Source organism: Carica papaya, chromosome 1 (genome assembly GCF_054855325.1).
Source record: "Carica papaya isolate Zhongbai chromosome 1, ASM5485532v1, whole genome shotgun sequence".
Classification (NCBI taxonomy): Eukaryota; Viridiplantae; Streptophyta; class Magnoliopsida; order Brassicales; family Caricaceae; genus Carica; species Carica papaya.
In genome coordinates this window covers 23,677,137-23,691,730 of record NC_142309.1, presented here as the reverse complement: position 1 = coordinate 23,691,730, position 14,594 = coordinate 23,677,137, and the positions used below count along the sequence as shown (strand labels likewise).

Below are 14,594 nucleotides of genomic sequence, written 5' to 3'. Positions count from 1 at the left end.
GGTTTGCAGTTTCAAGGCTGTTGTTTTGTGTTTTCATTTATTTGTCAGAATTATATTAATTATTATTTTTTTCAAATATATATATATATATATTAAAAAAAAAAGACTCCCATTCTTACTTTATTAAATATTATCACACACTGACATTAATAAGCACCAAATAATTAATTTATTATTTTAAATTATAACAAATTATAATATAATATAAATATATAAATACATAATTTAAATCCATACATTGTTTTAAAAAAATATTCCAAAGTTTGTATACATATGGCAGGATTTTCCAGCGTATCTCGTGGTTTTCCCGCGAAAAGCTGTCATTTTGTGACTCTCAACCAAATATTTTTCTTGGTAAAAAACTCAAGCATCTTATTATGCTTTTTAAGACAATTAAATTATTTTTTAAATTAAAATTTTTAATACGATTTTAAGCTTATAGTTTTGTAAAAAAATATCCACTATGACGGACCTTATAATTATAATCGATTTGAATAATAACTATTACTCATAAATAAAGGAATTTAAAAAATAAAATTGGGATTAGTAAAGTTAATATATTTCTTATTAATTTGACTGATTTTTTAATTTTTTTTTAAATTTTATTTGAGTAAGTTTAGTTAAACGATAACAATATTCTTATAATTTATCATTAATTTAATCTCAAATTTAATAATATATAATTTAGTTTTTGATTCATCCAATTAATTAAAATATTTTTTTAAAAAATTTAAAAATAAAATAAAATAAAAGAGGCTAGCTTCAATGCATTTCGATCTTACAGTTTCTAGGCATCCAAAGTAGTCTCAAGTTGAAACTTGAATCTTTTTAGGGCATCAGTCTACGCTCACATACATATATAAATATAATATATAATGCATATGGTGGTGAACCAGAAGTAATCCAATGTATGGCTTTTATTAGGTGACATGGACTCACATGGGATCTAATAACATGTGATATACATATATATATGTATATATGTAGATTAGATTTTGTTACAATAATATAGTTATGGGTGTCATCTATATTATAACAAGTGTGTGTGTATATATATATATGTTAAAAAACAGGAGTGAATTAATTTTGTGATTTAAATTTATTTAAAATAACTATTTTCTTTTAGAAAAGGAAATTGAAGTAGAACAAATCTAGCATTTACTATCTTTTATAAATTAAAATATTCAATAGAACAAACTCTATCTCATCAGAAAAATAAATTAACAAATAGAAAAAACCATTTTCTTTTTTCTTTTTTCTCCCTCTTTCTTCTTCTTCTTCTTCTGTCTCTAGCTGTTAAGAAGTCTAATATTTAACAGCTGGTGACCCTCCTACTTTTCATGCCAACAACATGAAAAATCAAAATCCATCTCCAACCTTCAACCATGACCCAACTTACTCAAAAAAAAAAAAAAAAAAAAAAAAAAAAAAAATCCCCAATTTTCAGTTCCGATCTAACTCAATCGAGATATATCAAAATAAGCACAAGCCGACCCATCATACTTCCCCGACTTGTCCAAAATATCGAAATATACATGAGCTAATCCGAAAATATCTTGTCGACTCATCCAAAACGTCAAACCCTAGTAACCTTCCTAACTCCAATTATTGTAGGGTTTTTCTCTTGGGATCTCATTATCTTTCTCCATCTTCCACTTCTCTTTTCTCTGATTTGGGTCTAAATTTATAGGAGGTGCCCCTAATAAAACACACAAAAAAATCTACTATTATATAACAAAACGGCAAAGCAAAAAGGCAGGAAGGCAGGCATATGTAATTTTTTATCTCTCCACTTGACAAGGTCTGTTGTTTAGCTTTCTTCGTTTGGTGGGTGGGGTGGTCTGTGAGGAATTCGCACATGAGCCGAGAGTTGAGTCACAGCTCAAACATGCGGCGTCCAAGACGCCAATTGGGCTCTGAGGGACTGACGAGACTGAGCCAATTCCAGCCTTAATACACCCAGACCCGTCTTTCATCAATTCCATGCACTTCAACATTCTCTCCTGAAATTATTTTTAAAAAAAAATTAGTAAAAATAATACAGCCAGTAAAAACTTTTTTTGTTTTTTTTTAAACTTTTGGGTGATTTTTTTTTTTTTTTTACCTTTTGAACAATGTAAGGAGCAAGATGAGAAATTGCACTCTCTAAGTCTAGTGTTTGGTTCTCCAGTAAAGCAGAAATTGCTACAGCAGCTGCAATCTCAGAAGGCCTGAATTCCAGCAAGTCAATCCCTGCCATAAATAAATACACCCACCAAAAATCAGTCCCCCACTTCCCGCCATTGTCTTTATCATTTCTCATAGTACTACCCTTTGATTTTATCATCATCAACTAACATAATTTGATTATGAAATTATTAACAATAGAGAGAAAATTCTGTTTTTCGACATGAACTCAATTCGTATCAAGACGAAATTTGTATAATCGGATGGACAATTTTTAACGCAACTTAATTTGAGTGGATTTGGATTCATACACTGAGATTATTAGGAAGGGTTATGAAGTTAGTGACATATGTGTATGAATGTAATGAACCTTTTATCGAGCTCGAGATGAGTTGAATTGATCTCGACATTGTTGTGGCATTGAGCTGAGGTTGATCACCATTGATCTTGTGAAGAAAATAATCCAAGAAGGAGAAAGGAGTAACAGCTTGCATTCTCCAATTCAAAGTGCCTAGCACAAGAAGTTCCATTCTTTGTATGGTTGTGGCTTCAAATACAAATTTTGATTCACCCACCTATAAACAACCAAATACCCATTAAAACAAACCCATGAAAAATTAGTATTAAAAAATTAAAGGCATGTTTGGATCAAACAAATTGTTTTTGTTAATAATGAAGTGCTAACCTGTAGATCTAGAGATACAGGAACCTCAGTTTCCTCCATTTTAGCAGCAAGAGACAAACAAGCTACAGCCAACAATTGCATCATCCAGACAATGCCCTTCTGTAAATCATTAAGCGGTTGAAACGTACTCATGAGTTAAATAAATATAAAAAAAAAAAAAAAGAACAGAAACAACAATTTTATTCAGCCCTCAACTTACAGGTAATTCATAGACAGAGAGGAATCTATCCAGGTAGTTTATTGACAAATACGCACAAAGAGGACCAAAGCCAAAATGGGCATGAACCTGTTTGGATCAAAACCATCATTTTAATCGTCAACTAATCACAACCCATAAAAGTACTTCCAAACAAGGTTTAACCCAGAGAAAAACAAAGAAAATAGAAGAACAGGGGAATAAATATTTTAATTCTTTGTAAGGGCTGGACCCAACACGAAAAGAAAGAACCCACCAATCCCATTTCACATTAGGTCCACAGCTATGTAAAGATGGAAACAAAAAGAAAATTCAATCAAAAATCAAAAGACTCCGTTCGTAAAACCAATACAAAAAGGGGGAACAGAGCACAATCAATTCAATGAAAAAGTTTCGTATTAATCAAATTCAAAAGAAACCCAATTCAAATCTGCAAAATTTATGAGTACCCATCAAATAGTATTGAAACTAAAAAAATATATGAATTTCTTATTCTGATCAATCAACAATGGAAACCGAAATAACCCACCTTGCCAATCCAATCAACAGCCTCTTTTCTAGCGTTTAAGTCAAAATCCCCATTTCGCAGCTTCTTCAAGTAATCAGAAGCAGGCAAATGTTGGGTTTCCTTCTCAATCATCATAGCCAAACACTCCTCACTCTGCAACGGCAACCCGACGTCACAATCGGAGCCCCGGTAATGATAAAGGGTTCGATAACTCCTACGATCGTCAAACCCCCCCACTACACTCCCATAGTTCTCGTTATCATCGAAAATGCTGTTATCTTCTGTGCAGATAAGACTCGAAACAGCACTGTCAAAACTCGGCGCCATTGCCAGACAAAACGAGAGCTCTCTATTTAGTCTCCAAACAAGTTTTATAACCCAACAAATTCAATCAAATCACAGATATAAATATTCCGATAGCAAATGGGTTCTTATCAGATCGATTTATAGAAAAGAATATGATCAATAAACAGATTTCACGGAAGAGAAAAAAAAAAAAGAAGAACAGAGGAAGATTGAAATATAAGAACAAAAAAACTATATAGTAAATCAGTCCCTCTCCCTCTCTCTTCTCTCTCTCGCAAGCTTGGAGGCTGAAAAGACTGCCGCGGAGGAGTTATGAAGGGAAGGAAGTGCCTTTTTCTAGGGCAAAGGTGGAGAGAGAAGAAGGGCAAAGTATGGATTTTACATGATTGTGCATCTAAAAATAAAGGGTTATTGTCTTAAGCGGCCATTGATGTGCAATACGTGTGTGCAAGGTGCGGGTAATCTTCTTTTCCACTTTTATTTTATTTACTTTGCATAACTGTGATTTATTCCTACCCTGGGTACATTGATACTCTGCTTTTCTTTTTGCTTGGTATAAATGTTCTTCCTGTTTTTGGTTTAGGAAAATTATCAACCAAAATGCTATATTCCAACCCAAAATTGGTGCTTTTTAATGCTAATTAGAGAAATTTTAAGTCGGTTTCGTATTTGCAATAAATTACGATTTTCGTGTTTTTGTTATAAGTTACGATTTTCGTATTTTAGTCAACTATTAGATATATTTAAATACGTATTTCGTTTATTAGTAATATGATTGTCAAAATTTTATTTTATTTTATTTTTTAATTGACTTTTAGTTTAGATGATATTTTTTTTGTCCCTACTAAATTAGAAACTTTAAATTCGATTTTTATCTAATTAAAAATATTTAAAGTTCAAAAAATTATTTTTTTATAAACATTTCGTTTTCCTCACCAACAGTTCATATAATGTCTATTACAGCTGTAAATTTCCGACCGTAAGGAATGTAATCTACTGACAGTTAAAAAAATTGAACAAGTGTTTTTTTACAGTTGTACTCCCGAGACAAGGGGGGAATGGTAAAATGACATGTCTGGGCAAGTAATTTCCACCTGAAAAGGAGGGTAAATATGTAAATTAAGGGTTTTGTTGAAAGGACCAATGAACAGCGATTCTGTCTTTTTCCTCCCGTGTTGACACGTGTCCTGATATTTACCAGCTATTGGACTGGGAATCATCGGTTTCTCTCAATTTACAATTATGTCTCCACTTTATCTCAGTCTTCCGCCTTTCTTATTTACTTTTTAAAAAATAAAAAATAAAAAATATACAAATAAAAACAAACGTATTTTTCCGCTTCATATGCACTTTCGGTTATCATTTTTCTTTGTTTTTTTTGTTTTTTTTTTTTTTAAATTTCTTGCTTATTTTTGTATCCGTAAATTAAAATAAAATCTTTTGGTTCGGTAAAATTGTTTTAACTTTTACATCAATTTATTAAATTTTAAATTTTATTTTTTACATTATTATTTATTATAATTGAGTATAAATATAAAAAACTTTTTTTTCTTAAATCATTTAATTTTAATTAATTAATTAATTAATTTTATACATTTCTACTTATTTAAATATATCAACAACGACATCTCGTTCTTTTAATTATTATTTATTATTATACTAATTAATAATAATAAAAATATCAATGATATAAAAGGATAGTTAAATAAAATAAAAAGACTTGATTTAATAGAATTTAAAAATTTGTATTTTTTTTTTGTTATTATGAATTGTAATAATATAATAATTTTTTATTAAAATATATGGGCATTTTAGTTTTATATTTAGTTCGTATTATTATTTTTTTATTAAATTCAATCATAAATAGGTAGAAAAAACAAGGACAATGAACAACTAGGATATTATTTATCCATCAAAACTTCACTAAACTTATTTTATTAAAATATTAATTTTAATTATACTGAAATCATAAAAATTTATCAATATTTTAGTAATTTAATTTGTTAATGTAAAGAAACTTTTGATATTTTAATATGAATATGGGATATTATACATTTAATAGGAACGGAAGTCATTTTACCGGTGACCGGGGAAAGAGGTTGAAGTTAAAGATGAAGACATTCTCAAAATCAACCCAAAAAAAATAAAATAAAATAAAATAAAAGTTGTTGGAGATAAAAGGCTTGTCTTTTTAGTGACCTAAAGAATCCCAAAAAGAGAGATGTTCTTTTGCTTTCTTTCTTAAAAAGAATGAAATGTAAAATCAAAAAGTACAAATTGTCTGTCGTGTCTCATAATCTTCAGCAAATGACTGCTTAATTGTTTGGTTTAGTTATTTATGGTTAATTAGGATTATAAGCAGTAATCACGATGGTATTTTACATCTCTAATTTTATTTACTTAATACTAAATTAGTTAAAATGAAATTAATTAGTCAAATTCATTAATCTCAACAAAATGGACATGTTGATTTAAATCTACTTGGTGGTTGTTGAGTGCACATGTTAATTAATATTAATTAGGTGTTAAATACTTAAATGGTAATCTCTAAGATGGGTTTTCAATATTATCATAAGGAGACTCTTCTCCCCAACAAGTCTTTGATAAAACGTTTGTATGATTTTATCTTGGTAATGGTGTGGAATATATATATATATATATATGTTTAAAAAATTATAAAAAAAAGGACTTTGGTTGAAGCACAAAGAGATTTTGGAAGTCAAGAGAGGTAACTTTAGAGACCAAGAAAACATGATCCGGTCTCTCTTCGTTGGTGAATTAATTCTTCGAGTCTCCTTCCTCCCCCTTCCTCAGATCCTCCTCGACTATGTCTTTAATTCTTCCTTTCATCTTACCTTACCGCCAAAACTCCCTTTAACTTCAAAAACATATATTACGTCTACGCACGCGTGTAACTGCATAACTTGTATAAATCTTGTGGTAAATTATCAAATTAGTGTCCAAGGTTGATGATATTTATTATAATTTAGTTAACCACTTTTTATATTTGACTAATTAATTAAAATTAATAACAACAAATTATTAGTTTTGAACTTATTTTTAAGTCATTCAAATACTATATAATTATTTTAATTTTTACCATCAGAAAATAGAAAGAAATTAGTTATGTTAATCGTCAAATTTTAATAAATAAATAAAACAAATTGTAAGAAGTTTCAGAAACTAATTAAATAATTTATACCATGAAAACATTTGTACAGCCGATGTTTTACTTTCTCTGAGTAATATTAATACACACACATATATACTATAGAAATTATATATCTATATATAATTAACAAACTAATATAATACATAAGTAATTTGGTGAATAACAAAGCACATGTTAAAAATTTGTTCTTAAGAGAAAAAAAAAAAAAAAAAAAAAAAAAAAAAAAAAAGGAACAAACAATCATTATTATAACGATCAGCAAAGAAGACGATCAACGGTAAAAACCCAAGACTGGAGTACAGATCATATGAGTTAATTTTTAGGGTTTATTTCTTATTTTCACTTTGGATCCTTAACTGGTTCTTCCACTCGTTGCTTAAATATTAATTTGTTTTTACCTTAAAAAGAGACTTTTTCTGGACACAAATTTCTAACCCTTTTTTCTTGATTCCTTTTTTTTTTTTTTTATATATATATAAAATAATAATAATAATAATCTTTTTAATTTTCCCTCTCTCTGCTTTGAATTTTTATTTATTATTCTCCCTTTAATTTTTTACTTTTCAAATTTTTTTTTGTTCATCTCCTTTTGGCAGAACTAAACCAGACGATTAACAATCCAAGACTTTCATTGGTCATATGTCAGATTTAAGTTCTGATCAAAACAATATTCCATTTTATCAAACCAACTTTCTTATATATATATATATATATATACACGCACCCCATTACCACTTGCAATGGTAAATGAGTCGACCCATTCGAAACAAACCCATGCCCGATCCGACCCGTTAATACACATACACACACACACCATTACAAGTGAGTCGACTCATTCCAAACCAGTCCATGTCAGATCCGACCCGGTAAAACCCTAAAATATCGTTCTCAACTTTTTTTTTTTTTTTCTTTCACCCGTCAAACCCGATTTAAAAATAGTTAATATTATCTATATCTTTCAATGTCTACAAGGCAAAAGATTAGGCCATGGATGCATATATACACACATATATATAAATATGTTAGGCATATGAGTGAATATATATATAGATTACCAACTTAATCATGTGCCATTTGACTGCCAGACCTCTCTCTTTAGATTCTTTTCTGGATTTTGTGAGCTTTGATAAAATGTGTATGTGTGTGTATATACTCTATTCATGCATGTTTGCTCACGTAAAATAACCTCTATAAACATATAATACGATCATAAGTATAAATATATAGTCATAGATGCAGAGATGCACAAAATTTTTATATGTATAATGTATAGTATATTTTAATTACAAATAATTTAAAATATATATATAATTCTTGTATATTTTAATTTACCATATATTTTTTTAACTATATATGTATCTACATATATGTATTCCATATATAATGCTAATTATTAAAATCAAATAAATTTTCTTGAGATTCACCAACTTAATATAAAATTAGCACCACTTGTTACGTAGTTCAAAAGTAATCAAGAGTTTTTTTTTTTCGTTCTTTTTTTAAAGCAAAATTAGAGCATTATTTAAATTGATTATTCACAGTGAATGTATATGTATTCAATATATATATGAATACATATATATATATATATAAACCGATAGAAAGTATATATGAATATATATATATTGCTAATTAAGGATTATATTTTTTTTTATTGTAAAACAGGTGGAGGCATGTGAGTTAAAGTGCCACAACGCCGTGGTTGGCCGTCAAAACGCCCAGAACATCCGCCGTATCTCCAGTGTCTCCACTAAGAAAGCATAATATCTCTTCGACAACACACACCGTAAAAAATACTATGATTAAATATTCCACGTGGATAGGAATTGGGGCCCACCGGTTTTGTCTATTCATAGTCATCGTGTTGTTGCCATGTCGTTTTAAATGCGGATTTCTAATTTAATTTTTCTTTTAATTCAATGTAATCCGGATATCTTATAATGAAAATTTAAATATATAACATAAATAATTGCTGCATTAAAAATTTAAATATTATATTTTCCGATAATTAAATTTTTTGAATTAAAATAATCAGAACGAATTAAAAGAATTAAACTACTTTTTTTTTATTCATATATATATATGTATGTATTTATGGTAGTATGTATATATATATATATATATATAGCTGGCAAAATCATTTGTATCTGCATTCGATTTTCTGGTTATCTTTGACAAAAAGTAAATTGAATCAACGTGTATGTATATGAAAATGGTAAACTGGCTACATATATAAATATATATATATATATATATATATATGGGGTAGTGCATGCCTTTGGGATTCTGCAACACGAGCTTCTGGGCCGGGACCATATGCCTGTGGAGAAGGGAGTGAACAGCAAGCAATTTGCTGATTATTGGTCCAAAACTATTCTTTTTAAATGCGACCCTTGTCCCTTTATACATGTAATTTAAGTGGTTGATTAATTAAATTATGTAATAATTAGGTTTAATTAATGATTATAACCAGTCAATATGAACTAGTCTTTAATTAATTCACACATTTATATATATAGATGCATGTGTACATATTAAATAGAGTCTAAAGCACTAGTGATCAGGAAAATGGCATGCCAACCAACCTGGCATTTGATTTCTTATTCTGCTTTGTGGAGAAATCAACATGATAAGCTAAATACTATACAAGATATATCTATATATATATATATATATAGAGAGAGAGAGAGAGAGAGAGGGGGTGTTAACATAAATTATTTCTTTGTTTATTAAAAAAAACTAATTTTTCATTGCCTTTTTACTTCAATAGACTGTTTGATTTTATTTTCTGGATATATAAATACAAAATTTAAAACTCTGATTAAGATTTGGAGTCCATTATTTTAGTGCATTCTCATCCCTCTCGAGTCAATTGTCCAACGTATCCAATAATATATATATATACGTGTTACCAATTTACTGGTAGATGTCAAATTTATATATTAAAAAATAATAATCTAAAGAGCTTTAGTTGAAAAATAATTGTGGTAATACAAAGTTATTAAAAATTAATATATTTTTTTATTAAAATTTAATTTCTAAAACTTTCTAATCTGTTTTGAACGATCAAATTATTTATATTTTTTAACAAAAAAATTAAAATAATTATATCATATTTAAATATTTACTTTATCGGCTTAAAATAGTGATTTTAATTAGTTAATTAAATTAATAATAATAATATTAAACTTATTTTTATTTTTATTAATTAATTCAAACTCATTTTTTAATTAATTTTTAACGTATTCAATTATGATCTAATTATTCTAACTTTGTTTAATTAAAAATTAGAAGAATTTACAAATAAAAAAATATCATTGACCATAATTGAATAATGATAGGAAAAAAATATAAAAAATGAAATTATAATAAGTATTTTTTAATAATATAGTATGTAAGGGTTTTTGGAAATATAACAAAAATGAGATGCAAGTGTTGCATACATATTATCATCCTGTTGGATAATCTAACCAGGCAATACACAAATGTATTATTTTTCACTCTCACCAGACATTAATACATGTACATTCCATCTTTTATGGCGTCACCACGGCAGCAGGCGAGACTTTCTCTTGGAAACCCAAGTTCTTCAAAAATAAATAAAATTTAAATATATAGTATTAAAACTGGACCCAATGGGCCGAATACGAGCCCACAGATTCCGTATACGTTGGACTTAATATGGGTTCTCAAGTGTGAACATTAAAAGCCCAATTGATGGCCCAAAATACTCTTTTCAATTTACACGTGGCAAAATCATAAGGGCCCAGTAGTAGCTTACAGTTGTTGATTTGGATTTGCTTTGATTCGAGGACGAGAGAGTATCAAGCAAACACATATCAGAAGCTTGGCGAAGCTGCTATTCTTTGCGTACTATAAAAGGAGGGCTTAATACCAAAACAATGGCTTCTTCCACTCTCCTTGGCAGAGTATCGGCCTGCGTCACTTCCTCCACGATACGACGACGTTTGCCCCTCGTTGGAGCGTTTTGCATGCTTAGCTTCGGTCTCTCCAATCTCTATCCTTCTCTCTCTTCGTCTTCCTCCAAAACGGGTTCTGCTCACTCTCTCCCCTTCCCTCCTCTCTTACGGTACCTGACCCTCTCTTCTCCTGTTAAATTCGTCATTTGATCGATTAGTCACTGCTTCTAGCTTTTTTCTTGTTCATGTGAATAGAATTGTGGTTTTCAGATCAAAATTTGGTGCTTCATCGGTCAAGACTACTGGTACGATCAGAATGGAAGGGAGCAGTAACACTGTCCCGAGCATTGTTGTTTACGTTACTGTGCCTAATAGAGAAGCAGGTACTGTGTTGAGTACCTATTCTTTTTTTTAGCTATAAAGTGGAATTTTTTTGGCGAGGGTTTGATTAGAGGATTAATCTTGATTGGACTCTCGATTGACTAGCTTTATGGCTTAATCAGGATTGTGAATTTGGTTTCCTTCTGAATTATCCCTGAGCTGTAGAATCTTGGATTGCATTTAGCATTATGGAATTTGCTTATTACTAAAGTTCTTTTAGTACTTTAGCCCCCTTTTCCCGCATTGATTTCTGGTTAATTGTTTTCAACATTATTAATCATTTTCTGATGTGATTATAAATCTTGAAATAATTAATTTTGTTTAAATGTAATATGCTGTTAAAAGTTAATCTTATTTTTTGGAAGCCTCAAATTGCAGACTTAAAAATAATTAATTTTATTGCTGGCAACATTCATGCAGGGAAGAAGTTAGCTGACAGCATAGTAAGAGAGAAACTTGCAGCATGTGTGAACATAGTGCCAGGCATGTCCATCATTCTTCTACTTCATGCTGTGTATTGTGTTCCCTTCTAATCTGTTTTAACCCTGAGGAGGTTTCTTTCCTTAGATTAAATCTCACATATTTTGGCCTTTCAGCACTCATTGCTAGAATCATACTTAGAAAGTTAAAGAGGGTTTTCAGACTGTAGGGCTTGGTAGAAATTTTTTTTTCTAGCAGTTATTACATAAATCCGTCCTCAAGGAAAGAAAGAAACATGAGTTGGGTGGGGAAAGCGTTCTGTGGTCTTGTTGTTTCTGAAAAAATGTCTTTCTATGTTTTTAATTGCTTTTTGAGGGAAAATATCTTGTTTAGTTGCTGGCTTGTTTTCATGAAGAGTGTTTCAACTTTGAGATCAGCTTCAAAAAGTGATAGTTGCTAGTACATTATTGCCAATGTGATCACTGTTTCTTTGTTTTTGTTTTACCTTGCATAAGTATCCCAGAGCTATGATCTATAACTGCTCGAAACTATTTTGACTGCCTCTATACTTATTTTGAATGCAGGCATTGAGTCAGTATATGAGTGGGAAGGAAAGGTACAGATTTTAAATCCCTTAGATAAGCTAACAATTTTGACAGTGTAAAAAATAAAATCCCTTGCTTGTCCATTTTTTTGGTGTTAATAGGCGATCTTTGCTTGCTGATTTAAATAATTTCTTTTATTTTCTTCGCAACTTGATTCACAAAGTTATTTGGCTGCAGGTCCAAACAGATTCTGAGGAACTGCTCATAATCAAGACCAGGCAATCCCTCTTGGACGCTCTGACAGAACATGTCAAGGCAAATCATGAATATGAGTAAGCGTTGTGCTCTAGAATCAATTCTAAACAATAAGCTAGAGTAGTAAAGTTACAGCTATGAAATGTTATGGTAATTTACGCGATTAGGTAAGTCTAGTGCTTTATCATCACTCGCACGAAGCACTGTAATCAATCAACTTGACAAAGTTCAATCAACCTGCATTTTTCACAAGCTAATATTGGGTCACACTTTCGGGTGGAGAAATCAGGGAATAATAATATTGTCTTGCAATGAGGTCTGCTTGTGTTTAATCCCTTTGCCTTTCCTTTTTTTTTTTTTTTTTTTGCAGCGTACCAGAAGTGATAGCCTTGCCAATTCTTGGAGGTAGTCTCCAGTATCTTGAATGGGTCAAAAACAACACAAAGGGGTGAGTTCTCAAGGATCTTTAGTGCATAAACGATGTATCTTTGGCCAAGCATTGGTTGTTTCATTATCCATGCAGACGGCTTCCTCTTACCATGAATAAAGCTGAGTATGGGATGTTTGTGATTTGTCAATTAGGAACAGAAATCTAGTATTTAATTAAGAAGCTGCTTTGAGTTTTCTGTGATGGGTGAAGTTGTAAGATATAGACCTGCATTGAAGTTAATGGGAGATGCTTTTCTTATTTGCAGTCTGTTGTTATATTTGCTTCATCTTTGTTCGTAAGATGATTTATAAGCTCTCTATAAACATCCGGAGTTTTTGGGAAAATAATATTTATAATTTAAAATTTTGATAAAATGATTAAAAAAAATACACGGGATTAAGAATTTTGTAAATTTTAATAGGGAAATTTTAGCAAGAAGTATGAAAAGCAAAATAAGCAGCATTCGAAGAAATCACTGCTTATAAACTGATTTAACTCCAAAAAAAGTGAAATCAAACACCTTTAATAAAAAAATCTAACTTCCAAGGAAATAGTTCTTACTTTTCATTTTTCATTTTTTTTAAAATTATATAAGTTAGTTAATTAAAAAAATGATAATAATAATAATAATATTCTGCTCGTATTATTTTGAGTATTTTTCAATGAAACTATTCCGCTCGTGTTCTAAATTATTTTGTGTATATTTTGTTCACTGGGAGATATGATTATAAACAATAAAGATGTGAATAATATTAATCAATTAGTGCAACATAGCCTAGATAGTTGGAGTCACAATGTGACATTATAATTGATTTTTCAATGAGTGACGTTTTTTGGCCTACAAATCAATTATTATTTATGGAGAAGGGACAAGACCCAGCTCATCTCCACGCAACGAGCTGCCAATAAGTTACATATTATATAATTAATTAGACAAAATGTATAAATATAGTTTTCTAGATATTCCACAAAATTGCATAATTATATATACATAGATACATAAACTAAAAAAGTCAACACATCTTATATGCCTTCTTACCTGGATTTTACCAATTCATATGTTTTTATTGTTCCCTCAATTCAAATTATCTTAAAGGGTCTATAAGTTAGTTTAATGGTGAATTTGATAAAGCTACAATAGCAAGTTTAAAGTTTATACCAGTAAGTCAACATATCTGGAAAAAAAATATACTTTTAGCCTAAAAACCACGGTACGTGCATATATATAATATATATTTCGAAGGGCAAGACACTGAGAACTGGGACTCACAACTGCTAGGCCTCTGGCTGTGGGTCTCTGTTTATTTTTCCCCTTCATCTTTCCTTTCTTCCCATTATAATAATATAATTATAGACAGAGTCGACAAGTGTAGCTTGTATTGATAAGAAGGTAGGTCCTCTGTTTTGATTACCGGGTTCAGTTTTTGTTGATAGTACTCTGGAATTAAAATTACAAATACATAAATTAAAGCCCGTATGAGAATATTTTCTCAAAATGATCCAAATTCTGTAAAAAATTTCATGAGAATACTTTTATTGCTAAAAGAAGTATAAATATAATCTGACAGTAAGCGACCAAGTTCATATTTTATATAAGATCAGGAGACGGA

At 29.9% G+C, this 14,594-nt stretch overlaps 2 protein-coding genes across 3 annotated transcripts; one reads left to right on the top strand and one right to left on the bottom strand.

Annotated features, from left to right (window-relative positions):
* Positions 1-1,141: 1,141 nt before the first annotated feature.
* LOC110825979 (cyclin-D4-2-like) lies at positions 1,142-4,301 on the bottom strand. Its single transcript, XM_022056537.2, has 6 exons — positions 3,577-4,301; positions 3,051-3,137; positions 2,852-2,950; positions 2,537-2,741; positions 2,105-2,232; positions 1,142-2,003 (listed from the first exon to the last, which is right to left on the bottom strand). The coding sequence occupies exons 1-6, from the start codon at positions 3,880-3,882 to the stop codon at positions 1,782-1,784; spliced, it is 1,047 nt and encodes a 348-aa protein (XP_021912229.1). The 5' UTR covers positions 3,883-4,301; the 3' UTR covers positions 1,142-1,781.
* A 6,542-nt stretch (positions 4,302-10,843) lies between these two features.
* CUTA (Nitrogen regulatory PII-like, alpha/beta) lies at positions 10,844-13,248 on the top strand. Of its 2 annotated transcripts, XM_022056533.2 has the most exons (6): positions 10,847-11,123; positions 11,224-11,336; positions 11,755-11,817; positions 12,339-12,370; positions 12,537-12,631; positions 12,925-13,248. In XM_022056533.2, exons 1-6 carry the CDS (start codon positions 10,936-10,938, stop codon positions 13,004-13,006), a joined length of 573 nt encoding a protein of 190 aa, XP_021912225.1. In that variant the 5' UTR covers positions 10,847-10,935; the 3' UTR covers positions 13,007-13,248. The 2 variants fall into 2 exon arrangements, with proteins under 2 accessions (XP_088077747.1, XP_021912225.1); XM_088221621.1 differs by lacking the exon at positions 12,925-13,248 and having other exon boundaries at positions 10,844-11,123; positions 12,537-12,635.
* Positions 13,249-14,594: the final 1,346 nt, after the last annotated feature.